The sequence below is a fragment of the Haematobia irritans genome, chromosome 3, assembly GCF_050003625.1.
Source record: "Haematobia irritans isolate KBUSLIRL chromosome 3, ASM5000362v1, whole genome shotgun sequence".
Classification (NCBI taxonomy): domain Eukaryota; kingdom Metazoa; phylum Arthropoda; class Insecta; order Diptera; family Muscidae; genus Haematobia; species Haematobia irritans.
In genome coordinates, this window is record NC_134399.1 from 46,272,265 (window position 1) to 46,296,215 (window position 23,951).

At 35.1% G+C, this 23,951-nt stretch overlaps 1 protein-coding gene across 1 annotated transcript in view; it reads right to left on the bottom strand.

The window, feature by feature from the left end:
• The window catches only part of Tre1 (Trapped in endoderm 1), a 348,474-nt gene that overhangs the window by 26,073 nt on the left and 298,450 nt on the right, over window positions 1-23,951 (bottom strand). The window contains exons 4-6 of the mRNA XM_075299345.1: window positions 21,987-22,087; window positions 21,829-21,931; window positions 21,319-21,773 (exon numbers count right to left, since the gene is read on the bottom strand). Coding sequence (XP_075155460.1) covers window positions 21,319-21,773; window positions 21,829-21,931; window positions 21,987-22,087 — 659 coding nt within the window. The remainder of the gene's footprint in view (window positions 1-21,318; window positions 21,774-21,828; window positions 21,932-21,986; window positions 22,088-23,951) is intronic.

The following is a 23,951-nucleotide window of genomic DNA, read 5'->3' on the forward strand; positions in this document are numbered from 1 at the left end:
AGATTTAGATATATATCTTTCGTCCGATTTAAACCCATAACAATGATTCACGTAAACTTTTGCATAGAGAGTAGAATTGATATTCTACCAATGCTTGTTAAATTTGGTTAAAATCGGTTCAGATTTAGATATAGCTCCCAAATATATCTTTCGTCCGATTTAGACTTATAGGATCACAGAGGCCAAGGTTAGGTTAGGGTAGGTTAGGTTAAAGTGGCAGTCCGATTAAAATGCAGGCTCACTTAGACTATTCAGTCCATTGTGATACCACATTAACTAAAAGTACCTATTACATATGGGCACTTCTAGTTTTAACCGTTGAACCTTCTCGATTATTTTCTTCTGTTGAACCAACCAGATTGTTCCAAAAACATTAGGAGACTGCTTAAGTTAACGTTTTCCAGGTCCGCCAGTAATCTGAAGCTATATGCCCCTAAAATTTTCTTACGCCTTACACAAAATGCAGGACACTCACACAAGAGGTGTTTTATTGATTCGTTTTCCTCCGCATCATGACAGCTCATACTATAGTCATTATACTTCGCACCAATAGTTTTTGCGAATAGCCTATCAGACAGCGACCCGTTATAGCAGATATCAGGAGTGATATCTGGCGTCTCGAGAACACTAGCATATCTAGTGTGCGGTTTAAGTTTAAATGGGGCCATATTTGCTTGGTGTCGTTACAACCCTTACAATTCTCCCATCGAACATTTGCCATCATGACAGCCTTCTCATAAAGAAGAGACCAGAGGCCAAAGTTTACTACCGATTTTCTTGAAATTTTGCACAGATTTAAGTGAAAGCCAATCTCTATTGATTTAGATATATATATATATATATATATATATATATATATATATATATATATATATATATATATATATATTATATATATATATATATATATATATATATATATATATATATATATATATATATATATATATATATATATATATATATATATATATATATATATATGTATATATATATATATATATATATATATATATATATATATATATATATATATATATATATATATCATATGATAACTCGATTTCATCTCACCACCCAACAACATCACAGCATGCCAACTGCCGAAGGGCAAAAAGCACCAAAAATATATTATAAATTCTAACATACCAGTTCCCACCACACAAAACTAATCCAGCCAGCTAAAGTTGTATTTCTAAAATGTACTATTAAAAAACAATAAAAACAAACAACTTGCAAAGATGTATTATAGAACTTTTGCGTATTGATTTGATTTGAAGCATTATGACATTTTGAACCTCTATCAAGTACAGCTTTATAATTTTAAAGCTTATTTTACTTTCATTCAATTCATTTTGATCAGTAATGAGTTCCAAAATATGTTTTTCAGAGGAGAAAAGAGGAGAAAGACGGACAATGCGTCCTCCCCTGTGGTTCTTTGGTTTGTCGTCACCGGGATTGCCGTCTTCCTTCCTTAAGAGCCTTCAGTTCACGTCTTTATATTCCTCGACATTTCCTCTTACGACATTTTTCCTGGACTAATGGCGCTATTAAGCGCCGGCCAAAAATCGGGTAGGCAGGGAATTTAGGAAATTCAGTGTTTGCCAAATTTTATTTATCATCAATCACCTACCGGCACCCTGCATACTTTACAATATTAATATTCAAGTATTTTAATATTTGAAGGGAGTCACCTATATCAAGTTCAGAAATTCTGCACTCGTCACTAGAATTTCAAAAGAATACCCTATCAATATTGATAAAAAAGAATCAATACCGTCTTCATAACAATCAAATTCTATATTTTGAAATATAGTTGAGTTTCTTTAGCTTTTTATAGTTAAATCAGATTTTTTGTATGAAAAGGTGTCGTCAAACAAACTTAATATTGTTCAAATTTTAAACAGCACCAAAAGCACGAAGTGGAACGCCAGAAAGCCCTACGTTGGCACTTCTAAGAGAATAAGGGAAACTATTAAAAGAAACTACAAAGCTATTACTAATAAGAAAATTAAAAATTAGAACAGTTGAATACAGTATTTATATACAAGAATTAAAGCTAACATATACACACAAAAAATATCAACGAATTTTCTTGTCAATACAATAAAAATTATGGTCAAATTTGAGCTAACAACGTAATTTGTAAATACAATTACGACCACTATTAAACAATGATGGAATATTTTTCGCTACATACAGATATCCTTGATTCTTGCAATACTGGCCAAGAGTTTTGTTCTGTAAAATATTAAATAAATTTTCATAAGATGAACTCATCGATTAGAGAGAACTCATTGATTAGAGAGAAGTTCCTCATTATTGGCATCACAATGGACTGCAGTGTTTAAGTGTCCCTGGAGTAACGTGATCTTTGCAGATTTATTAGTAATCTCGAAAACATCTGCGAAATAAAAATATTGTTTCCGTCATACCAATTTTAAATATTTCACTCGAAATATTCAAAACTAATTATATTTATACCTGACCACAAATAAAACGATATATTCGCTATTAATTATTTACTTTAAAATCTATAAACAATGTTGTACATTAGATAGGGTCGCGGCCTAAAGGAAAAAAAAAGTTGATGCGGTCACCCCCAGTTTTGTAGCATATTCGAAGACAATTTCAGAACACCAAAACTTTTTTTTTCGTGCACCCTACGACCCCTGAAATACAATTTATTGTGCTGTGTCGTCCTTTGAAGTCCGATCGAAAAGAAACGCATATCGTTGTTCGTGGTTGATCAGGGGCTATATTTCGGGTATTGGTCATTTTTGATTCCGACGTCAAATTTGATTTTTAATTTTTTTATTTCGCTTCGTATACCCCTATGATGCCCATTGGGCATCGCTTCTGTAACATATACTCCCAAACATATTTTGCTTCAAGCACATACATTTTTGGGTATTGCCCAAACATTTATATGTTTGATTTCTTCCAATATATAATATGTTTGAAAGCATATTGGTCTAAACAATATATGTTTGGGTAGTCTAAGTTCTAAACATTTTGTATTTTTGCATCCAAATTCAATAATGTTGTCTTCCAAAAAACAATATGTTATTATGTGAACATATAATATGTTTGGAAGCATTTTGCACCCAAAAATATTATATGCTTAAAAAAAATTCTCCCAAACAATATTGTGCTCAAAATTTTATTTATTTATTTATATATTTACAATCATAATGAATTATGAAAATAAACAGGTAATATAGGTGCTAACAACATAGGTTTTCGACCTGAATGCTCAAAATTTTGTTTCTGCCAAATTGTATATTCCCCCACATCTTTCTCACATCCACGAGATTTTTTAGTTCTTAGCACCTTTTTCTGTAATACAAACATTGTAGAAGAAATTATTCAATTGTATAATTTTTTTATTTTAATTTTACCTTTTGCCGGACGGGGATTCGAACAGCGGACCACACAGTTTGTAAGGATCAAAGAAGTAGCTGATCAATTGCCCAAGGAAAAATAAAATGTTAATTTTGTAATAACAAGCAACAACCACCAACTTAATTCAATATCGCTCCCTGTTAAACAGCGCTCCAAGCTACTAAACACATATATGTTTATAGGCTATTTCTAAATTAATATATGTTTGCATCCAAGCATATTATATTTAAAAACATTTTATGTCCCAAACATAATATGTTCTAACATATTAACATATATGTCCCAAACATGTTATGTTAGTTTATGAACATTATATGTGTTCCAAACATATAATGTTTATAGCCAAACAGATGAAAAACAGTCTTTTTCATCCGTGCTGTAGCGAAAGTTATTGTTAGAATTTTAAAACAGTAGGCTCTCAAATTGTTCTAAGAAAAACACATGCACTTTGCATAACGCAGAAAATGCCGTAGTGCAAACAACGAGTTGTATACAAATGTACCGTTAGAAATTTACAGATAAACAGGTTTTGTGTTCTAAATGCCTTATAAATTAATTTCGTAGATGTGAATAACGATGTGCATGTGGTTTCGATCGGACATCATGACAACACAGCAAAAACTATTTGGTGGTGTGTAGGGTGACCTATTGACTTTTTAAAATATCTGTAACTTTTTTGTTTATGAATATAAGTAAATACTTCAAAAGCAAAAGTTTCATATTTTGTTAAGATCTTTGTTATCAGAAATGGGCATCATAGGGGTATATGAAGCGAAATAAAAAAACTAAAAATCAAATTTGACGTCGGAGTCAAAAATGACCAATGCACGAAATATAGCCCCTGATCAACCACGAACAACGATATGCGTTTCTTTTCGATCGGACTTCAAATGACGACACAGCACAATAAATTGTATTTCGGGGGGTCGTAGGGTGCACGGAAAAAAAGTTTTGGTGTTCTGAAATTGTCTTCGAATATGCTACAAAACTGGGGGGTGACCGCATCAACTTTTTTTCATGACCCTATCTATTGTACATACATTTGCTCAACACTCGATATTATTGCGATAAACATTGATCCTTTTACAGGATGTGAAAACAATTTAATAAAGACTCAAAATATTTGTTTTTTTTTTGATTTTCTGGCTAATTGCATCTTCCCAACCTTCGTCTCTTCCACGTGGTTTATTCAGTTCTCTGTAACACAAACAATGTATAAGAAATTATTCGATGTTATATTTATTCAAATTTTACCTTTTGCCCACACGGAGAATCGAACAGCGGACCATACAGTTTGTAAGCTTGATGTAAACGAAATGGACTGTGGTTATGAAATAAAAATATTTTTTATTGGGAAATGGAAAATTTTATAACCAAAAATTTTTTGGTGATAAAAATGTCCAAATAAATGTAAAAAAAGTGTACTTACTTCAAATTTTTCTTTTTGTATTGAATTTAACGATGCCAAGAATTTTACATAGTAAATATTAGTCAAAGTTTAGTGACCCAAACAAATTATTTTCTCAGTAATATGTACATCTACGCACGTGTGTAAGTTTTTAAAAAATCACTCACGAACATTATCGAACTCACGAGTTTCATCACATTAAAACAAAATTTGTTGGACTAAGGTCAACTTGGCTTTAATAATTCTTCTAAATTACATAAATTGTCTTTAAGTTTGTTCCCTGTTTGCATCATAACTACAAAGCTAAAAAGCGTTCAAAAATAGGAGATGGCTTTTAACACTTTATTTTAAACACGTCACATAATTTCTATTTGAAGTAGAGTCTGAGTTTGGAAATTTAAGTCGTTAAAAAGCAGAATATTCGAACGAATTAAAAATTGTCTCCTAGTATGCAATATTTAAAACTCAAATTTAAAAGAGAATTGTTTCTTAAATGTATCCTTACTTCAGTTCTTCGCTTACTCGGACTCAATACCAAATTCATTAGTGTAAAGACAACATTTTTTTTATTTAGAGTAAGATTTTAAACGTAGCTTATGGTGATATATTTCAGTATACATACCTACTATCTAATCCACATATTAATGCAAAACTGGGAAAATTCACAGCTAACTTCCTCAGCAGAACACAAAAATAAATTAACTAAAAGGTCTGACGTAACAAAATCTAAATGTTTTTTCAATGCCTCCTCTAATTTCATATTATAATTTTCTTCAAATATTAAAAATAAAATTTTTAATAAAATGTTTAATTGGGCATTTTGTTGAAATAGACCCTAAATATTTAATTGTAATTGTATTGTAAATTAGATTTGGCCGCCATAGTTAAAATAACTAAATATTTTGTTAACGCCATATTCGAAATCAAAATCAAGAAATAAAACAAGTTAGTAAAGTCTAAAGTCGGGCGGGGCCGAATATATTATACCCTTCATCATTATGCAGACCAAAATTTTTTGATACCATCTCAACTCCTTCAAATTTGTTTGGAGTTATTATGAAGGTTTATATTCGCATATACAAATATTTAAATCAGAACAGATTTGGAGAAACATTTTTAAACTTCTCGAGACTATAAATTTATAAATCGGCTAACGACGTGAAACAAAACACAATTAAGTACACAAATATGGGAAATATAAAGCTAAAGCCATTTTATTGCACAAAAGTCCATTTATGATTTATCCGGCGATACACATGTATTAGAGGTATGTATATGAAAATTTGAGGAATTTTATTTGGCCACATCGAGCGACATTTACACAGCCGGACCTAAATCTTCTGTGGAAAGTATGGGGACATCTTCGCTGAAGTTGTGCCATGTTTGTCTAAATCTTCAGATGGAAAATGGCACATCTAAATCTGAACTTTTTTCTGTCTAAAATACAATCAATTGTAGTCAAATTCCGTTGAAATGGGTGCAAAATATGAACTTTTCAACCATATTTCCCCAAATCAGGCGTATTTACATATATGGGAGCTACATCGAAATCTATACCAATTTGAACTAAATTTGGTACACAATACTAAAATCTTAATTCTACTGTCAGGGCAAAATTTCAAGTAAATCGAAATGAGAATTTGGTCTCCGGTTGTTATATGAATCTAAATCTGGCGAATGATATATATGGGAGCTATATGTAAATCTGAATAGATTTCAACTCTGGCCTCTAGGGCCAATTAAATCCATATCGGGCGAAAGATATATATTGGAGCTATATCTAAATCTGAACCGATTTTAAACAAATTTGGCATGATTAATTCTCAGTCTAAATCGGGCGAAAGATATGTATGGGAGCTATATCTAAATCTGAACCGATTTCAGCCAAATTTACCACTTATTGGTAGAATATCAATTCTACTCTCTATGCAAATTTTACGTGAATCGGTGTTAAATTTTGGCCTCTACGGTCATGTGAGTCTAAATCGGGCGAAAGATATATATGGGAGCTATATCTAAATCTGAACAGATTTCAATTAAATTTAGCAAGCATTGGTAGAATGTCAATTCCACTCTTTGTGCAATATTTCACGAAAATCGGTAGTAAACTTTTGCCTCCAGGGTCATATGAGTCTAAATCGGACGAAATATTTATTTGGGAGCAATATCTGAATCTGAACCGATTTCAACAAAAATTCAATATATATGAATTTTCCAATTAATTTTGAATCCACACCCTAAAAAAAATCGCTTCTGTAACATATACTCCCAAACACATTTTGCTTCAAGCATATACATTTTTGGGTATTGGGTATTTATATATTTGATTTCTTCCAATATATAATATGTTTGAAAGCATATTGGTATAAACAATATAATATGTTTGGGTAGTCTAAGTTCCAAACATTATGTATTTTTCCATCCAAATTCAATAATGTTGTCTTCCAAAAAACTATATGTTATTATGTGAACATATAATATGTTTGGAAACATTTTGAACCCAAAAATATTATATGCTTAGAAGAATTTTCTCCCAAAGAAGATTGTGCTCAATTTTTTTTCTGCCTAATTGTATATTCCCTCACATTTTTCTCACTTCCATGAGTTTTTTAGTTCTTAGCACCTTTTTCTGTAATACAAACATTGTAGAAGAAATTATTAAATTTTATAATTTTTTTTAAATTTTACCTTTTGCCGGACGGGGATTCGAACAGCGCACCACACAATTTGTAAGCCAGCACACTAACCACTGGGCGACGTAGCTAAATATGATGACCACATCATCATATTTATATAGCATAGCTTGCGGCGCCCACGAACCGATGCAAACATAACATTGTTTAACAACATACCATTGTTAAACATACATTTGTTGGCGACGTGGAGCAGTGGTTGGTACGTCCGCCTTGCATGCCCAGGGTCCTGGGTTCGATCCCTGCTTCGACCGACACCATTTTTTTTATTTATTTTTTTACATATATTTTTTTACGTATATTCCAAATACGTTCGGAATATCCCGAAAAGGTGTTCAACATTACATACTACTATATTTACTTTTTACTACGAAAAAGTAAAGTGTGTCTTATAAAAGACTTAAATTCAGAAAAGAACAGTGCTTGATATAAACGAAATGGACTGATTTTAAATCAAATATTATTTTTTATTGCAAAAATAAAAAATTTGTAACAAAAAAGGGTTTCGTACACAAGTTTGAAATTTTCGAAGAAATTCAAAAAAACTCTTACAAAGGAAGAATGTGAAGTCGAGTAAAGGGTGATACGGTCAAAATTTGGTCAAGGGAAAACGCGTGTAAATCAGTGAAATCGTTTATTTAAAAAATCAAATTAAATTTCTTTTTCAAGTTCAATTAGTATAAAATTCAGGAAAAATATTCAGTTAGGCTTTCGCTTTTCCAAATCCGAATTGCCGGGCCTCACGCTTGATACCTGCCATCAGATTTTGTACAGCCACCTTGTCCACCTTCTTCGCCGCAGAAAGCCAGTTTGCCTTGAACTGCTGCTCGTCCTTAGCAGTTTTTTTGGTCTTCTTTAGGTTCCGCTTGACAATAGCCCAGTATTTCTCAATTGGGCGGAGCTCTGTCGTGTTGTTGTCCTTGGGAACCACCTGCACGTTGTTGGCGGCGTACCACTCCATGGCCTTTTTACCGTAATGGCAAGATGCCAAATCCGGCCAAAACAGTACGGAACAAACGTGTTTCTTCAGGAAAGGCAGCAGACGTTTATTCAAACACTCTTTCACGTAAATTTCTTGGTTGACCAGCGTTGCCAGAATTGTTTCACCAAAAACCGCTAGATTTGTCCAAAAAACTAGCCAAAAAAAGCTAAAAAATTTAAAAAAAATAGCTAGAAAAAAAGCTAATTTTTTTTGTATCAAAAGTCACATTTTTGATTGAAATTTAACAAACTAAAAGGCTTTATTTCACTTAAAATGCATATTATTTTAATTGTATTCAGTTTAATTCCATTTCTGTGAGACTGTAAGAAAATCTAAGTCATATTAGCTCTGTTGGCGTACTCGATACATTTTGATTACTATCACAAATTTTTACTGGAAGTCCTTCGTTTATATTTCCTTGTAAAAACATTTTTCCCAGTGAACTTGCAATTGTCAGCTGGTTAATCATGTCACATAGAACTGCATTAGAAAATATCTATATATTTCGTTTTAACAGAATTAATGATAAATTCGTGAACGTGTACACTTCTCCTAATTTTACCCAAGAGAATAAAACCCATTCTAACTGTCTTGCAAGTTTGTAATGAATAACTTTTATTCGAAAATTTCCCAAACCTATTGTTGTCCAATTTTCGTAAATGTAAATGCATCCCATTAATAAATAGCAGATTTGTTTTGATCCTATCACTACGAATTTTTTATTGCATTTTTTGGTGTTAAAAAAAAAAAAATAATACCACATTCAAAACTTTATTTCCTTAATTATTTCTATGTTCGTTTCCAACGATTTTGTACACTAATGATTTTTGTATTGATTCCGAGTCAAATTGGAATTTATTCGTTTTCTCAGCTTTTTCTTCATGAGCTATCACAGTGCTTTAAAAACGTGCTAACGAAAACTTAAATTTTCAAATTCAGACTCGACTTTAATTAGACATTTTTTTATGTATACGTTTTTAAAATGAAATGTTTAAAAGCCTCTTCTATTTTTGAACGTTATTTTGGTTTGTGGTCAAGATACAAAAACTCCACAAATTTAAAGACTATTAATTTAAAGAATTTTTTAGAATTGACCCTAGCCTTCTTTCATGTAAAGATACCCATTTTTAAGTTTAATCACTTAACTATAAGGACAAAACGACTTTATCGGCTTTTGGACAAGGAAAACAGTTTATATAAGAGAAATTCACAAATGCTATTATAACCAAAATTCGCGTTCGTATCTTAAGGACATGAAATCTTTGGCCTCACGACAATATTTTTTCAGTGTACAAAGCAATTCACATCTACTATTTTAATTTAAATGCTAATATTCCTAATGCTAATATTCCTAATAATTTACTGACAGTTTATATAAGGAATTTGTATGGTAATAGTAGATTTGAAGTTTACGATAACTTTTATGAATACGAGGCAAGAACTTTACAACAAGGTGTATTTGCTGCAAAAATGCCCGCATAATGGCTGGAATAATTATTAATGTTTCAATTGAGATTTGAAACATGTGAAAAACCTTATTCTGGCAGCAAGGCTTAGATAAAAAAGGAAGTTTTATCCATATTTCAATAGGAACATGTCGAAAATAAAAAAAAGCCAAAAATAGCTAAAAGGGTCATGAAAAAAAGCTAAAAGCTAAATGCATTTTTTCCCCGCTAAACGTCTTCAAAAAAAGCCAAATCTAGCGGGAAAAAAGCTAAATTGGCAACGCTGTGGTTGACAGTCCCGGAAGCTACCAAACCAGATATTTCTTTGCGAACTTTGACAGTTTTATGTGCTTGAAAATATCTGCTACCGTTCCCCTTCCTTTTGCCGTATAAAACTCCTGTCCCGGAAGCTGCTTGTAGTCGGCTTTGACGTAGGTTTCGTCGTCCATTACCACGCAGTCAAACTTCGTCAGCATCGTCGTGTACAGCCTCCGGGATCGCGCTTTGGCCGTCGTATTTTGTTTATCATCGCGATTTGGAGTCACTACCTTCTTGTAAGTCGATAGTCCGGCTCATTTTTTGGCTCGATGCACGGTTGTAGACGATACACCCAGCTTATTTGCGGCATCTCGGAGAGAGAGGTTAGGGTTTCGCTTGAAACTACCGGCAACTCTCTTTGTCGTCTCAGCGGCTTCCGGTTTTCGATTTCCCCCCGATCCAGACTTCCTGGCTGTCAACAAACGTTCCCCAAACACTTTAATTACATTTGTAACGGTTGATTTGGCAACTTTTAGCGATTTTGCCAGCTTTGCGTGCGAGTAGCTCGGATTTTCGCGATGCGCGAGCAAAATTTTGATACGCTGCTCTTCTTGCTTGGACGGCATTTTGACAACTGAAGAGTGAATTCCAAAATCAAAATAGGAGCAACATTCTACACACACACACCTTCAAAATGAGGGGTGTTCAGGTTTTTTTTTAAATGCAAAATTGAAAGAAATACGTCAAGTTTATATTGACCAAATGTTGACCGTATCACCCTTTAATATATAAATATTTTTCCATCGAATCCTAAAGTTAACGATAACCATTCAAGAGCGCATTATATTTAAATTCGAAACAATAATTTTACAACCAACACATTTATTATTTAGGTGTGAACAATTGTTTGCTTTCTTTAATAATTTATTCTAAAGAAAATAAACTTATTCAATTGTTGCTTTGGATAATTCCCCACCAAGTTATATTACAATTTGCCTAAAAAAGTTATAATGTTATTCTGGTTTTACCGATGCAAGTTTTGCCGTTAAATCGAGAAATAATTTTAGTGGCAAAACTCAAACTCAATGGTCGCTTTTATTTTCGAAAGTATCCGTCAACTCCTCTTGGACTACTTATTAATAAAGAGGAACTAAACTTTGTTTTTATAGATCTTACTGTTTAATTTTTCACTGTTTCCCAATGTTTTCATTTTACTATATTTCATGTTAGCCTGATACCGAAACAGGCAATTGACGTCCAAATGCATTATATCTAATTATAAATACAATTATTTTTCGAGCTTTATGGGCTTCATTTTACTGTAACAATTCTAAAAAGAGTACACTGAAGAAAATATTGTCGTGTGGCCAAAGATTTCATGTCCTTAAAATAATAATAAAAATTTTGCTTAGCTTAGACGACCCATTTCTCTAATATAAAGTTTTTTCCATGTTCAAAAGTCGATAAACTTTTCAATGAAGTCGTGTTGTCCTTATAATTAAGTGATTTGTCTTGAAAAGTGGGTATCATAACATGAAAGAAAAAATTTTGAACTAAAGTCAACTTGACTTTAATAATTCAGAACAAATCTTTAAAACTGATGAAATTGTCTTTAAATTTGTTGCATTTTTGCATCTTGACTACAAAACAAAAATTGTTAAAAAATAGGGCATGTTTTTCAACACTTTATTTTAAAGACGTTTTTACTTGAAACATAGCACAATTTCTACTGTCTTGTTTTAAAGGGCTTTTTATAGCATATGAAAAAAGCTGAAAAAGCGAAAAAATAAAATTTGCTTCATAGAGTCAAATACACAAACCCCACATTTAAAAGAGAATTGTGTCTTAAAAGTATCCTTACTTGAATTCTCGGCTTCATTGGCTCGGAATCAATACCAACATTTTTAAAATAGAGACACAATCTTTGGAACCGGGCATGCTATTTTTCAGTGTATAGTGCCCTTTCGTTAGTTTTTATGAAGATCCCTTTAATTACCTTTGTTTGACTATTTTGACTTACTCGTTCTACACTCAAAAAAAGTGAACTCTCTATTTCACTAAAGCCAATTTAACTTTATTTTAGTTCATAGAAATATTATTTTCTAAAATTAACCGAAAGTTTTCTTCCTGGTGGGTTCACTGTTTTTTTCAGTGTACGTTCCGATTTGTTTTGACGAATCAAAAAAAAAGTGCCCGTAATACGAAAATGATAAACAAAACTCATGCCTTTTTTAAATGTCTTTTCTCTTGGTTCCGAATGAATTTTCTCTCCGAATACACATTTTATTCTTTTTACTTAAGCATATATAATTTTTGGCGGTCTTATATCACAACATATATATGTTTACTCCAAATTTGTAAATTTATACTTGTTTATATTCACACATAGTATTTCTCCAATCTTTAATGGAATTTTCTTTGTGTATATATATTTTTAAGGCGCCAATTGGTTACTTTCACTATTTTACTTCCAGCATACACTTTATGTCTCTCTTTCTAAACACATATATGTTTATAGACTATTTCTAAATTAATATATGTTTGCATCCAAGCATATTATATTTACAAACATTTTATGTCCCAAACATAATATGTTCTAACATATTAACATATATGTCCCAAACATAATATGCTAGTGTATGAACATTATATGCTTGCACTTAAAAATATTGTGTTTAAAAATTTGAGTTCCAAACATATAATTTTTACACCCAAACATATGAAAAACAGTCTTTTTCGTCCGTGCAGTGATCAACCAAGATATTTGGCTGAGTTTGAAAAAGGCACTTGTTCATTACCTATTTTTAGGGGGTTTGTATCGCGAGGCAATTTTCGCAAAGCCAAAATGAAGAGATTTTGTACTGTTGAGCTTTAGACCCCAGTTTTTGTCCATTGGTGTACCTTGTTTAAAGACTCCTGGAGGTTATGTACGGATACATCTGTATTTTTTTCCAGTTGACAATAAAACGGCGTCAGCAAATGTTCCAATGAAATAACCTTAGCTAACTGGAATATCGTGTGTGTATAGTAGATACAGCATAGGTCCAAGTATACTGTCCTTTGAAACTCCAACAGATATTGGATATAGTTTAGGGAATTCATTATCATGACATACTCTATAAAATCTATTACTCAGGTATGAGCTAACAATCTCACAATAATTCTTTGGAAGTAAGCTATTGAGTTTTAGGAGGAGACCACCAGGTCATACTATCAAAGGCTTTGGAAATGTCCAAGCGGAGCAGACTTGCTTTTTCTCGAAGGCCTTTTCAATTTGTCGGTGACTCTATGAACTTCTTCGACAGCCGAGTGCTTTTTCCGGAATTCCAATTGATGGTCCGGTATTATGTTTCTTGAGACAATAATTGATTCCAGTCTTCTGCAAAAGAGTTTTTCGAATAGCTTACCAATTACTGGAAGGAGAGATATTGGTCTATATGAGTTGAGATCGTGCGGTGTTTTCCCCGGTTTTTATATCATGATAACATCTGAAAATGTCCAGTATATTTAATTTTTAGGACAGCGTTGGGAGCCACCGTGGTGCTATGGTTAGCATGCCCGCTTGCATACACAAGGTCGTGGGTTCGATTCCTGCCTCGACCGAACACCAAACAAAAGTTTTCCAGCCTCAGTAATGCTGGTGACATTTCTGAGTGTTTCAAAGCTTCTCTAAGTGGTTTCACTGCAATGTGGAACGCCTTATTCTTCAATATCATTCGGATTGTATATTGGCAAATGTCTAAGTACTCCCAATTGGTTATGTTATTTGTTAGGTTGATATTTTGTTTGTTTATTAGTCGTTTCACTTAAATAGTGAAGATATATAGGAGAGTGATCAAAACTGAGTTCATGTCCATCTTCAATTATCAGTTTGTTTTCTGGAATTTTTCTAGTAATGAAAAAGTCAATCAGATCAGGATTTTTATAAACGTGGTAATTAAATGTCGAAAGTACTCCCAATCGGTTCTGTTATTTGTTAGGCAAAAGTCTAAGTACTCCCAATTGGTTATGTTATTTGTTAGGTTGATATTTTTTTTTTTGTTTATTAGTCGTTTCACTTAAATAGTGAAGATATATAGGAGAGTGGTCAAAACTGAGTTCATGTCCATCTTCAATTATCAGTTTGTTTTCTGGAATTTTTCTAGTAATGGAAAAGTCAATCAGACCGGTTGATATTACTGTACATCCAGTATTCACGAGTGCACGATGTAGTTCTCTACCCTTTGGTGTGGTTGAAATCCCCTCCCATAATAAACACATGTTTATGTGAATTTAACATGTTTTTGTACTAATCAAATTTTATATTATGTCGTGGTGGACTGTAAACATATGCAACCAGCGTTTTGTTTATGACAATTGTTACAGTTGTAACGTGAAACTCGTCTACAGATATTGTATTTTCAAGTCAATATTTAATTGAGATTTTAATAATAACAGCACTCCCTCCTCTTGTGGTGTTACTTGGATGGGGTGCATGAGATATATCATAGTCTTTAATTTTCTGGAATGCATTTTTAACAAAATGTTCCTCGCTTATGAGACATATATCAATATTTCTTTCGTATAAAATGTACCGAAATTCATCTATGTGTTTCAGGATAACGTATGCATTCCACTGCATAATTTTTATTAGTGACTGGATCTATTAAAGTGTATTTAAGAAGTTCTCCTCTAACAGGCTTAAGCGGTTGGATAGGATTTTTGAAAGGATATTTTCGTGGGTAGCTTTTTGTGCATTAACGTTGGAACCACTCGGTTTCCTTTGCGAATTCCTCTTCGTCTTTTGCATAAATTATCTGCCGATATTCCCTGATTCATTAGCCATACTAATATTTTCATTAGTGGCATCTTCACTACTTCCATTATTATTAGTTCACCATAGTGATTCAGACTTATCGTTCCTTTTTTAGAAAATAACTAGCTCCTTAGTTCCTTCAAATAGTTCCTTCGTTCCATCTCGTTCTAATAATTCGTACCGGTTTTAATATTTGCCATCACTGTCGTCTACTACTATCAGAGAAACTAGTCTTTTATAGTTCCATTTAGTTCCTTTGAATAAATTCAATCATTCAACTGTTGACTCTCTTTCACAAGCAAGTAGTGGAAGAAGAAGCACGTTTATATGAAGAAATATACAAGTTTTGATCAATACTGCGTATTCGATATATTTTTAAAGCGAATTAGTTATTTTTATGAATGAGACATAAATAAGAAAAGGAACTTTAGGAACGAAAGTGGCAGAATTAGAATCATTGTTGTTGTAACAGTTTATTGTGATTTCATCCATTTTTATGTTATATGCTTTGGTACTTCAGCTTGTGGCCAGATCGAGGAACTCTGCTACTAAGGTGGGATGCGTCCAGAGTGACCTGGCGGTAAGTCGGGTTGGTTTAGCTGGGCAAGAGAAAAGATGACGCGTGTCGTGTGGCCCTTGGTTGCAAATTGGACATACGTCAGCTACGCTGCTATCAATCACTGATACATAGGAAATGAGGCGGCTGCACTTGCCTGATCTTAACTGGGCTAAAACTATTACTAGTCTGCCGTGGGAGGTCTCTTTCCTCCGGTGCTATGGGCGGTAAACGGACTCCGAGAACAGGATTAACCTTGTAGCTTCTCACCGCTTCAGCTACATTATCCTCATGAATCCTTTTCAAACCTGCCTTGTACGCTGCTTGATCTAGAGGTTCTCTTTTGTAGCGCTGGATCTCGCGCTCTAGATTATGTATATCAACCCTTACGTTCCTGGGTGGTGGTTGTGCATCCATGAGATGGTGGTTTGGATGATTACTGCGATAACAACCCAGGGGATACTGCTTTGACAACATGTAGTTGTGTCTTCGCACAGGGATGAACTTTGTCTCCACATAAAGGTGATCCAGGGGTGTGCTGCGGAGACACCCAGTCGCAGTTCTAAGGGCAGCGTTCTGTTATTCCACTGCGTATCACTAGTCTGCGGTGTCCGCACTGGCGCTGCATAGTTTACCACTGACCGGCCAATTGTCTTGTAGGTAGTTAACAAGGTTTCTTTGTCCGCAGCCGAAGTACTGCCGGCAAGTGACTTGAGGACCTTGTTTCTACCACGGAGCTTATTACAAATTGCAGTGGCATGGGCAGACGACCTGAAAAGGCTGTCGAATGTGACCCCAAGAATCTTGGGGTAATTTGTGGTCGGAATTATTTCGCCATCGACACTAATATTCAACTGCCTGCGCACTTCTGCCGTCCATGTAGTGAATTGGTGGGGGATATCCTCAAGTTTCTCGCAGTGAAATAACTGGTAAGATTAGCTAAGTAGACATTTAAACGATCGCAGATGTCATCAACATTGGGCCCAGATGCCAAGATTGTACAGTCATCCACATATGATACAATCTCGACGCCGTCAGGTGGGCGTGGAATCGATGACAGGTAGAGGTTAAACAGTGCCGGAGATATCACCCCACCCTGGGGAACTCCCTGTTTAACTCTACGGGGTTTTGACTTTTTGTCCCTGAATTCCACGTACGTCCACACATATAATTCAGCACACAACGTTTCACTCCTGCCGGTAGGGACGTATTTTCGATGTCCTCAAATAATGTGGCATGGTTGACCGTATCGAATGCTTTCGATAGGTCAAGCGCCACGAGGACCGTCCTATGACACGGCCTGGGCTGATTAAGTCCCTTATTGATATGTGTCGAAGTGGCATGTAAGGCTGTCGTCGTACTGTGTACCTTACGGAATCCATGTTGATGGTGGGCAGCTGGAAAATTCTCCACAAGGCTAGGGAGGAGTAGTGCCTCAAGTGTCTTGGCTACTGGCGAGATAAGGGATATCGGTCTGTACGATTCACCTTTACTCGAATCTTTACCTGGTTTCAGTAGTGGAATCACCTTTCCCATCTACCAGACATCGGGTATAATGAGTGATTCTAAGGACAAATTGAGGAGTCTGGTCAGATACTCAACTCCCAGTATTCCCAGATGCTTCAACATTAGCATTGAAATTCCGTCGGGGCCCAGCGCCTTAGATGGTTTCGCGCTGTTGATGACACTAGTAACTTCGGCTGCAGTAAATTGTGGTGTGTCGTCGGCTCGGAGACCACGTATGCGTCGTGTGGCTCTCCTTTTCGCTCTATCACTCTCGGGATGCTCGACAAACTGTCGATTGAAGTATTTGGCGCATCTCTTCGGAGCAGTCACAGTCACGTCGCCAAAGGTGACTGAAATCCCATCATGCCTTGTAGCGGGGTTCGAGAGGGCTCTAACTGTTGACCACAATTTACCAGTCCCTGTGCCTAAGTTACATTGCTTCAGATGCTCTAACCAAGTGTTCCGCTTGTAGTCGTCGACTATCTTACTAATCTCTAGATTTAGTTCTCTGATTCTAGGATCAGCAGGGTTAGCACGACGACGTTCATCACGCTCGTCTGCGAGTCCCGCCGCTTCGGCTGGGAAGTTGGGCCTCACTTGGGCAATTCGACCAGCGGGTATGAAGCGAGCGGCTGCTGCGTTGATGATGTCCCGGAACGCCCTCTGGGCAACATGAACATAAGAGGGGGAAGGGAGCTCACTGAAACGGCGATCGGTATATTCTCTGAAGCCTTCCCAGTTGGCTTTCTTTTGATTAATAAACGTCAGGCGTTCAGAGGTTATGAAATCGGAGGGTCGTTCGATGGTGAGAATTATGGGGAGGTGGTCCCATCCCAATGAAATGACGGGTTGCCAGGAGACGTCATTTATCAGACCAGGCGACGCTAAAGATAAATATGGCGAACTGCTGCAGTCGCCCATAATCGTCGTGGGGGCCTCTTCGTTCACCGTGCAAATGTGGAGTCATCTATCTGCTCTGCCAAAGCTATGCCTCTCTGGTCATTACCTAGGAGAGAATGCCAAAGTTCATGGTGGGCATTAAAGTCTCCTAGAACCAATCGGTTATGCCCGCACAACAGCCACTCAATGTTTGGGCTATAACCTGGAGCACAGCTACCAACCGGCGGTATATACACATTGTATAGCTCTATCTCGGCAGCCCCAGACTGCTACCCCCATACATTCCATATACGGGTCACTAGTGTCTGGCACAAGCGGGATAGGTCTATACTGCACGGAACGGTGTAATATGAAAGCCAGGCCACCACCTTCACTTCTCGTGCGATCCTTTCGAAGCACATTGTATCCATCACAATGGCGTAGGCTGCAAGTGGAATTCAGCTTAGTTTCCTGGATCGCCGCGACCCTTATCCTTTTCCGATTCATAAAGTCTACGATCTCGCTAATCTTACCCCGGAGCCCGTTGCAATTAAATTGCAAAAACGATGCACTATCCGGAACTGGAACAACAATATTGGGTGTGAGATGCTGCGACGGAGTATATTGTTGTACGGGAGATGTCGGGGGAGTCGCATAGTCAGACGACCCGCTGCTGCTATCGCTGGCACGTAGTCAGTATGACTATACTCCCGCAGCGATGTTAAGCCGGAGCAGTTCCGGAAGTGCACCCACACCAAGCACCGGTTACACCTGACCAAAACCGAACGGTGGTGGATCAGGTTTCGGCATACTGAACAATACCATGGTCCGGGGTTCTCCTCTATCCCGGCTCGGACCAACAGCAAACGGAAAAGGCTCCCCGGGATGCACCTTCTCCAACACAAAAAGACGGACGAAACAACACGTACACTGATGTGGCAGCCGCTGGCCAATGGATGGGGTCCATCGGGTCGATCCGGTACACAGAACCCGCCGCCGTGGGATTAGTACCGTCGTTCCGTTTGGTGAACTGTTCATTGAAACTATTTCGTTCCGGAACGAAAGAAGACTAATTATTATCATTTGTTACTTGAATTTGTGCGAACCGTGCATGCTGCATTTTCTTCATGCAGTTGGCTGCAAATATTTTCCAGCGCTTTTATTTTCTCCTGGAGGTCAATATTGATTTGCTCCAATTCTTTGAGTTTTGAAACTCTGAAAAGGCTTAAGCTATTTCTTGCCATAACGGCTGATGGAGTTTCTTTCATTTTTAAAAATAACGCGCAGTTAGTATATTGTAGCGTATAACTACCCGTTTCATTGTATCATACGATCAATGTCACGAGCTTAATAACGCTGTACTGTCCCTTATCTGGGCTACTAGAACAGTTTTTTCTGCTTTTGCTGAATTGATTCTTCTGATTCAGTTTGTTTATCGTTTTTATACCCATAGAATGGTGATGGGGGTATATTAAGTTTGTCATTCCGTTTGTAACACATCGAAATATCGATTTCCGACTATGTAAAGTATATATATTCTTGATCAGAGAGAAATTCTAAGACGATAAAACCATGTCCGTATGTCTGTCTGTTTTAATCACGATACAGTCTTCAATAATGAAGCTATCGTGCTCATCTTTTGTCTGCAGGCAGGTCAAGTTTGAAGATGGGCTATATCGGTCCAGGTTTTGATATAGCCCCCACATAAACCGAGCTCCCGGTTTGAGGTCTTGGACTTATAGAAACCGCCGATTTTATCCAATTTGCCTGAAATTTGAAATCTATAAGTATTTTAGGTCCATAAGGATGTGTGCTGAAAATAGTGAATATCGGTCCATGTTTTGATATAGCCCCCATATCTCCCGATTTTACTTCTTGGGCTTCTAGAAATCGTAATTTTATCCAATTTGTCTGAAATTAGAAACCTAAAGGTATTTTAGAACCATAAAGATGCGTGCCTAAAATGGTGATTATCGGTCCATGTTTTAGTATAGCCCCCATATAGACCGATCTCCCGATTCTATTTCTTGAGCTTCTAGAATTCGTAGATTTTATCCAATTTGCCTGAAATTGGAAATCTAGAGGTATTTTAGGACCATACAGAAACGTGCCTAAAATTGTGATTATCGTCCATCTTTTGGTATAGCCCCCATATAGACCGATCTCCCGATTTTACTTCTTCGGATTCTAGAATCCGTAGTTTTTATCCAAATTGCCTGAAATTGGAAATCTAGAGGTATTTTAGGACCATAAAGAGGTGTGCATAAAATTGTGATTATGGGTCCATGTTTTGGACCGCCACATAGACCGATCTCCCGATTTTCCTTATTGGGCTTCTAGAAACCGTAGTTTTTATCCAATTTGCCTGAAATTGGAAATCTGGAGGTTTTTAAGACTATAAATAGGTGTGATGAATATATTGTGTATCGGTACAGGTTTTGATATAGAATTTCACTTCTTGAGGGTATAGAAGGCGCACTGACATGAAAATTGCTTGAAACTGAATGTAAAATTTACATATTTTACTTCTTGTAATCATTTAAATAATGGGGAGTAAAATCTACAATTTTTAGATCAAGGAGTTATTTAATCAGTTTCTTGCACATGTACATGATTCCTCTAAAACTCAAACAAAAATGGTTCTTATAAATCCAGAATCTGATCTAGTCTTCATAGATAGAATTTTTAAATGTATCTTCGGGAAGCGTTTATTAAATGACGGCCACGTTACATGCACTGAAAAAACCGTGAACCCACCAGAAAGAAAACTGTTGGTTAATTTTAGAAAATTTAAAATATTTTTAGAAAATTTAAACTAAACAATTAATTTTTCTGATTTGTTAATGAAAATTTAGTAGTATGAAGGAAAAAATTGGAGCTCAATATTACAAGAATGTCTCTAGTGCCATACGAAGTTGAAGATGGGCGCAATTGTAGTAAAATGTACAAATTTAAGGTATAATGAAGTACTTTGCGAGAAATACGAGCTTAGTAAATATTTATGCTTCATTTGTGTATAATTTAGTAAAGGAGTAAAAGAAACTTTCCCCAAACATAATAATTCCATTAACCAAAATAAAGATCAATTGGCTTTAGCGAAATAGAAGGTTCACTTTTTTTTTGAGTGTGGCTTCCACAAAAAACTCCCTTGCGTATTATTTGGCTTTTCGTGGCAACCATGTTTCACCTCTGCGTGCATATATAATAAAATTGTATTCTAAATAAATCAGATATTCTTACATATAGGTATGTATATCCCAAATATTTTATACTCATATACGAACATTATTCTCTTTCACTTAAATATATTGTCATCGAACATCAAACATATGATTTTTGGTCTGTGTGTCAAATTCTTAGTTTCATTATACGTACTTTAGTAACTACTTACCTGTAATTTCTATTGCTGGCCGCATATATAATAGGGTTTATTACACTTGAGGCCCAAGCCATTACTGATGCCACTATGTGCAACCACGGGTGAGAAGTATTTCTTTCATCATCAACTACGTTCGCCAACATTAGAGGCAGAAAACATATAAGAAAACAACCAAATATTGTCACCATCATCATAGTCAATCGGTTGTCTTCCCGATTCTTGTTTTCGTTGTTTATGTTGAAATTTGGGGAAGCAGCAAATCTTCTGTGGCTCTTTATTTTCCCCCTCTGTTTAAGGACTTTTATATATATACAAGTATACGAAGCAATAATAACAATGCATGGGAGCAAAAATCCAATTAGGAAAAGAGTTTTTTTGATAGATCTACCATTCTTTTTCAAAATGGTGCATGAAAAAGTTTTTTCATCAAGACCCATTTCGCCCCACAATCCTAGCACAGGAGGTAACTACAAAAAAGTGGTTAAAATGGTTGTTTGTTCTTTTACGTTTTTAATAGCTTACAAGAAGCAAAAAGGACACAATCCAGACGAATGCTATTTGGGAAACGATCCATTTTGATTTATATAAGCGAACATAAAGTGTGGGACATCCAATCAAAATATATCTACATCAAACTTTGATAGATTCATTATATGCAGAGATATCATATGCGCACATACCTGTTTATGGTTATACAAACCATACTTAAAAGAGAAACTGCAACATTGCCGTAGAAGATAACGGGAAATATTTTGCAAAGGTGTTCTCCAAAAGTCCATTTCTATAAAAGAAAAAATCCATTAGAAAAGTTTGGTGTATACACCCTCAAAAAAATCGTTTCTTTAACATATGTTCCAAACATATTTTGCAGGAGGCACATATATTATAGGATACTGCCGAATCATTAATATATTTGTTTTATGTGAACATATTATATGTTTGGAAGCATTTTGAGCCCAAAAATATTATATGCTAGGAAGAATTTTTCCCATAGAAGATTGTGCTCATTCCCTAACATAAATTTCACTTCCACGAAATTTTTTAGTTCTTGGCACCTTTTTCTGTAATACAAATAATGTTGAAGAAATTATTAAATTATATAAATTTTTAAAGTTTTACCTTACTCCTGGACGGAGAATAAGCCGAGGACCATACAGTTTGTAAGCCATCACACTATCTACTGGGCTACGTAGCTGTTATGGCCATCAATAGACAATTATCGTTATAAATTATATTTATGTAGCATAGTTTTCAGCGCCCACGAGCCCATGCAAACATAACATTATTTAACAGAAACATACATGTGTTGGCAACGTGGAGCAGTGGTTAGCATGTCTGCCGTACATGCAAAAGGTCGTGGGTTCAATCCCTGCTCCGACCGAACACCAATTGTTTTTTTTTTTTTTTTTTTGTTAATGTACACATTGATGTTTATACTATATTAAATTTTTATAATGAAACTTCGAAGTGTGGTTTATTAAAGATTTACAGTCAGAAACAGTGTTTGATATAAACGAAATGGAGTGAGTTTTTTGATAAAATATTATTTTTTATTGCAAAAATAACAAGTTTGTAACAAAAAACTGTTTTTGATATAAAAGGTTGAAATTTTGGAAGGAATTCAAAAACTCTAATAAAAGAAGAACGTGGAGTCGAGTATAAACATACATAGATAATGTAATAATATACACATACATTTATTTAGACGTGAACAGTTTTTACTAGCATTTAATACCATTCTACATGCATTTAAAACTTATCGTGTTTTGTACTTAATTTCATTTTTACCATTAAGGCCGGTATTAAGTTGGCATTATCGCTTTAAAATGACAATGTTTTGCATATTACTTTTCTTTCATAATTCATTTTTAAGAAAATAAACTTTTTCAATTGTTTTAGCTGCAAAACTCGAACTTAATGTCCGCTTTTATATTTGAAGGTGTCCGTCAACTCCTCTTGGACTACTTATTAATAAAGAGGAACTAAACTTTGTTTTTATACATTTTACTGTTTAATTTTTCACTATTTTCTCCTGTTTTCATTTTACTGTCCCAACTCTAAAAAGTGTATAGTGCCCTTTCGTTATTTTTATGATGATCCCTTTGTAATTAGTGTATATTTTCCACCATTTTTTTTAATTTCCTTTGCCTGAATATTTTGACTTACTCCTCGTACGTTCCGGTTTCTTTTAACGAACCAAAAAAATGGTGTACCCATAATGCCAAAATAAACAAAACACATGTCCACACATACGTAAAATGCTGCTCTAAAGGCGAAAACACACGCTGTTTTTTTTCAAATGTCTATTTTCTTGGTTCCTAATCTCTATTCTCTTTATTCCGAATACTCATTGTAATATTCAAATTAAATAATATTTAGACTTAAGCATATAAAATTTTTGGCCTTATCATCAAACAGTTTTTCAAAACAACATACAAGCGGTTTCACAGAAATTACTCTCTTTTGATTCTCTCGCTGTATTATGTTGATATCTTTCGTCAACCCTCCCGGTTTCATCTCTATTTCTTTCTCTATACTCTCTCTCTCTGTCGCTCTCTGAATAAAATATTGCAACATATATATGTTTACTCGAAATTTGTAAATTTATATATGTTTGCATTCACACATATAATTTTTATGAAACA